At 38.3% G+C, this 5838-nt stretch overlaps 1 protein-coding gene across 1 annotated transcript; it reads right to left on the bottom strand.

The window, feature by feature from the left end:
• Window positions 1–2099: 2099 nt before the first annotated feature.
• On the bottom strand, window positions 2100–5188 carry LOC126672356 (uncharacterized). Its single transcript, XM_050366307.1, has 7 exons — window positions 4870–5188; window positions 4624–4828; window positions 3901–4471; window positions 3683–3783; window positions 3290–3632; window positions 2650–3171; window positions 2100–2576 (listed from the first exon to the last, which is right to left on the bottom strand). Exons 1-7 carry the CDS (start codon window positions 5186–5188, stop codon window positions 2100–2102), a joined length of 2538 nt encoding a protein of 845 aa, XP_050222264.1.
• Between the last annotated feature and the right edge of the window lie 650 nt (window positions 5189–5838).

The following is a 5838-nucleotide window of genomic DNA, read 5'->3' as shown; positions in this document are numbered from 1 at the left end:
ATTAAGTGATTAATTATATATATATATATATATATATAATTCGTAATATATATATATTAATAAATATATATATTAATTCGAAATTTAAGGATAAGTGTTTTCCTTAATTTATTATTTTTGGAAGATAATAAATATAGTAATTAATATATATGGATAATTATCAAAAAGGAGTTTTTGATAAACATAAACTTGTAGAATTGCAATGAGATTGAAATTCGAATTTGTCTCAAACCCTAGTGTTATTTATCACTATAAATACTCATTAAGCAATTGGTTTGAGAATCACGAAATTCATTATTCACTAAATCACTAAAATTCGAAATTGCTTGTGAAGCAATAGTGCTAGCACACACAAGCACTAGTTTTGGCTAAGGTCTGTTCGTGTGGATACTCGTAGAGGACGCATTCTTTTGGAGGCGTTTCTGATCTGAGGCCAGGTATCACCAAAGTGAACCACCTCCTTCCTTCCTACATTGCTGTTGAATTCGACATACAAGTAAGTAATTATTTTGTTAATTCGAATTACATGGATCTTGGTTTGGGTTTTTAGATAAATTTTTGAAATTCCGCTGCGTTATGAACCTATAAAACCCAACATTTACTGCTTTCATACTTGTTTATTTACAGCTTTCATATCCTGTGAACTGCATATACTATTGAGATGAGATATAAAAGGAATATGTCCAGAAAATAAAGCCGGTAACAGATAAGCCAAGCACATGAGACCCGGGGAGGTCCACGAGCCCTTGTCTTTGGTCCGATGCACGATAGTCTTACTAGAGGCGAGTAAGGCTATCCAATCGGTTAAAAGGCATTTCCTAGTTGAACTAGGTGGCGACTCCATTTTTCAAACCATTTCCAGATCGAGAAGTCAGCCATAAGCCTTGGGCGAGCGCCCCCCGAACCCTGCTCCGCTCACAAAAATATTGTTTAATATGTAAGAAAAAATATTTTTACATATTTTTTAAACTAAAAATATGTAAGAAAAAATTAAAAATATTATTTAATATGTAAGAAAAAATATTTTAAATATTTATTTAATTTTTGAAGGGATTATTCGCGGCGATTGATGGATTGCGGTGATCGGGAAAAGTGGGTGGCGGTTTTCGGTTGAGTAATTACTTAATGATATTTTTAATTGATTTATATTTAATATAAAAAATTTAACTTTTGAAATTTTAGGGAAGATGGTTTTTTGTTTAAATTTTAACACTGGGAACTATTTAGAATATTTGTTGAAATATAAAGTATTGATTTGAACTTTTTTCAGTGAAAAGAGGTAACTTTAATACCTCGAGAGTGCAATTGAAAGACAAAAGGTGAAAATTTGGACAAAATTGACGATTTTGTAAGCTGGGGGTACAAACGAATTGGGACTAAAAGGTGATGAATTTTTCAGAGGATAAGCCTTTTTATTATTAATAGGGCATTTTATATGAAATATAGTTTTTTTCCCAACATTTACTTTTTTACTACCTCTTTTAAATCTTTACATTTCATACCAACTTTCTTTTCTTTTATACTAATTTTTGAAAAAAAAAATTATCGTCAAAGAGAAATTATATTAAAATCTCACGAATCGAAGCAATATCTTCGATAATACAATGTCTGACAGGATTAAGAACATCCTCCATAATCACCGTATCCTCGGCAATAGAAAGAGCCCATTTAGCTAATGAATGAGCCGCTTTGTTATTCTCACAAGGAGTATAAACAAAACTAATACTAATAAATCTTGGAATCAAGCTAAGAATATCATCGATAACTAACCCTTGGTGGGTCAGATCAGCTTTGCCCTTCTGAATCATCTGAATAACAGCCAGAGAATCACTTTCAACCACAGCACTAGAGAAGCAACAGTCAAGAGCTACATAGAGGCCATAAAAAATGGCTAGATTCTCACAAATGTCTACAGATTGAACCATTGACAGCCTTCTACCTGCAGAAGCCAAAACTTCATTGTTATTAACTCTGAATATTACCCCCAGCCCTGCTAAGCCAGCTTCCGGAGACGTCACAAGATCAGTATTCATTTTCACCAAACCTCAAGATGGAGCTTTCCAGCCATTACGATCAGGAGGCGAGTCGCAAAGGTCCACCTAAGTTAATTCTTGCTGCAACACACTATTCTGGCATCTATTCACCAACATATCCACTGAATCCATCTCCCCCCTATAGACTAGCATATTACGAGAAAACCAGAGCTGCCATATTAAGATGACAGAAAATGCAAAATCATCTTTGCTCAGAATTTTCATCAAACTCTCAATCCAAACAAAAATGTTCATAGCTGGAGAACTTTCAACCTGCAATACAAGGTGAGAAGACAACCATACTCCTCTTCCCCGGTCACACTCCTTTAAAACATGCAATATTGACTCAGAATTCAAACTACATCGAGGGTAGATCACATCCACACTATTACCTCCATTATCCAGCACTTGTAAGCAAGGGAGAACACTCTTTAAAATGCGCCAAAGAAAATTTTTCACCTTAGGCATAATCTGTAATTTCCACACCTTTTTCCATATATCAGAACTTGAATATGCTGATGCTCCACTATCCCTTTCATTGAACTTCAGAAGTTGATGAGCATGGTCAGCCGAATTTCCCAGAATAGAGACAATTCTTGGTGTGCATCCAAATCACTTTATCAGCTGGCATTCTATAACTGAGAACCATCTTAACAATATTTTCAGATTCAAAAGAAAGAAAAGAGCCTTCAATTACATCCCATTTCCAATTTTGCGAAGCATGGTCAATAAGGCAACCGACAGTCGCATCAATGGGCAAATTCTTCACTACTAGCGGCTTAGTCATAGGATCCCCACAGATCCACCTATCCTTCCATACCTTCATTGATTCCCCATTCCCAATTCTCCAACACTTACCAGAATTGATAAAATCAAAGGAAGCACGCAAACTGTGCCACAAATAACTCGACGAATACCCATCTCCAGCACCCAAAATACCACTCTGAGCATGATACTTTGCTTTAATGATTCTAGCACACAGCGAATCAGAGGAAGTAAACAGTCTCCAAGTTTTCTTAGCAAGCAAAGCGACATTGAAAGAGTGGAAATTACGAAAACCCAAACCACCTTCAGACTTCTGAACACAAAGTCTATTCCGGCTGAGCCAATGCACTTTATTCCGATATTCATTATTTCCCTACCAAAACCGACTAACTAAGCTTTGAATTTCTCACCAAAAGTCTTCGGGAGGAGGAAACAACTCATAATATAATTGGGGACTTCCTGGGCTACCGCTTTGATCAACACTTCTTTGCCGGCATGGATAAAGGCTTCTCCTTCCAACCCTTGAGTTTCTTCCATATACTTTCTTTTAGCGACCCAAAGATAAACTTTTTAGATTTACCAATAACCGTAGGTAAACCTAAGTATTTTGGGAGGTGCCCGACTTCTTTGATCTGCAACAGATTTTTAATCCCAATCCTTCTCTCCGTTGGGACCTTTGAACTAAAGGAGATTTTTAATTTAGATAAATTAACTTGTTGTCTCGATTCCTCTTTGAGAACCCGCATGATATCACGAATTACTTGGCACTCTTCCATTGTCGCTCTTGAGAAGAGAATGCAATCGTCGGCAAAAAGCAAATGGGAAACACTAGGGCTGCCATGACACATTTGTGCTCCATGAAAGCATTTTGCTGAATCGCTTGCCTAATCAGCGCCGGCAAACCTTCAGTGCACAAGATAAACAAGTAAGGCGATACAGGGTCGCTTTGTCTGATCCCTCTAGATGGTTGAATAAATTCCTTCACCTGACCATTGAGGAGGAAAGAAAAGTATACAGACAAAACACAATTTATCACTAGCTTTGTAAAATGCTATGGGAACCCCATCTTGTTCATGACCTACTGAATTTATGTCCATTCAACCTCATCGTACACTTTACTCATATCTAACTTCAGCGCCGCGACTCCTTTTTTGCTTTTGATTCTATCCTTCATAGAATGGAAAACCTCAAAAGCAATGATAGCATTATCTGTAGTCAACCTCCCCGGGATAAACGCACTCTGAGATTCATGAATAAGATTTGGGAGAACCTTTGTCATTCGATTCGCAAGCACCTTTGAAATCAACTTATACACCACGTTACACAAACTAATTGTGTGGAGGTTTTTCATTGTTTCAGGAGCTTTAATTTTCGGAATCAGAGTAATAAAAGTATGATTGAGATTCGGCGGCATAATCCCTGATTCCAAGAACTTAAGCACAAGATCAGTTACATCTCTTCCAACCACATTCCAAAACTTGATAAAAAAAAACATAGCGGACATACCATCAGAGCTTGGAGGCTTATTTGGGTGCATTTGCTTCAGAGCATAAAGAACTTTTTCAGCAACAAATGGGGCAGACAACAAGTCTACATCAAGGGCTGTAACAGCAGTATATAGGGCAGACAATGTGCGGGCACAAACCGGTGGGGACGTTGAGCAAAAATGATTTCTATAGTAGTTACTCACAATCAACTCTAAATCTTGAATTTTAGTCTTCTACTGTCCGGACTCGTCCTGAAGCTTTATAATGGTATTGTGTTTTTCCTGTTCGAGGCTTTCGAATTGAAAAATTTTGTGTTTCGGTATCCCTCCGCTAGCCACACCGCTCTGGATCTTTGCCGCCACATTATTTCCTCCGTTTTAAGGATTTCGTTCAGCTCACTATTGGCAGCTCTTGTCCTCGCTGCTACTCGGTCTATGTTGGGAAGAGTTTGAAAATGCTCCAGCTGTTTAGATAAAGATCTCTTCTGCTTATAGATGTTACCAAAAGTTTCATAGTTCCAATTCGCCAAGCTTGAAGCACAGGCTGAAATTTTATCAAGGACAGGGACCCTTGCACGCTATTACAGCTATCTTTCATGACCTCACAACAATCTTGGTGGTTCAGGAACATAGCTTCAAATTGAAAGATCTTTCTTTTACCCTCCTTTCTCTTACTGCCATCAGTGTTCAGAAAAATGGGGCAATGATCAGATGAGATACGAACCAGGTGAGAAATAGTAACATCCGAGCACAAGTCTTTCCACTCCGAGGTAGCAAGAAATCTGTCCAAACGTTGCTTTATATTATTAACCCTCGTTCGGTCACTATCCCAAGTGAAAAGATTACTATTACACCCTAACTCCACCAGACCACAATCATCAATCGCATACCGAAAGGCTTCCATGGCTTGCGTGTTGGCGCAGCGGGAGGCGCGGGTCCGGATCGTATATTTCAATTCAAAATCGAAATTCTAACAATCCGGATCCTAAAGTTGATCATATCAACAACAAATGGATCGTCGTATCATTTAGTAATTAAAGCACGCATCTAAGAATCGTAAGAAGAATACCTATGTCGATTCTCCAACGATTCTTGTAGTCCCGAAAGTACGGCGACCTCAAGCTCGTCCACACGAGTACGCGTCCGATTGAATCCTCGCCTTGAAGTAATCCGTAAGAGTTCCTCTTGCCGAGCAGCCCTAAGCTCAAACTCTCGCCGCGATCACTACCTTGCTCGGATGTATGAAAAACGTCGCCAAGTTTTTCCCGTGATTGATGAATACTTGAACTCCTTCAAGTGCTTTCTCTCTCTACAACTTTGTAGTGAGATGTGTGTTGTGTGGTATTGTGAAATGAGCAAGGACATGCTCTATTTATAGGCTAGAGCATGCCTTAAGAATGCAACACCTTGCATGCTAGGTGTCACACACCAAGCAAAGGTGTTGCCACCATGTGACACCTTTCATGTGGTGACATCACATAGGTGACATCATATAGGTGATGTCATCATATGACATCACATATATGACATAGGCTTATCTCATTACATCATCAC

Source organism: Mercurialis annua, linkage group LG3 (genome assembly GCF_937616625.2).
Source record: "Mercurialis annua linkage group LG3, ddMerAnnu1.2, whole genome shotgun sequence".
Lineage (NCBI taxonomy): Eukaryota > Viridiplantae > Streptophyta > Magnoliopsida > Malpighiales > Euphorbiaceae > Mercurialis > Mercurialis annua.
This window is presented reverse-complemented; position numbering and strand designations above follow the sequence as displayed.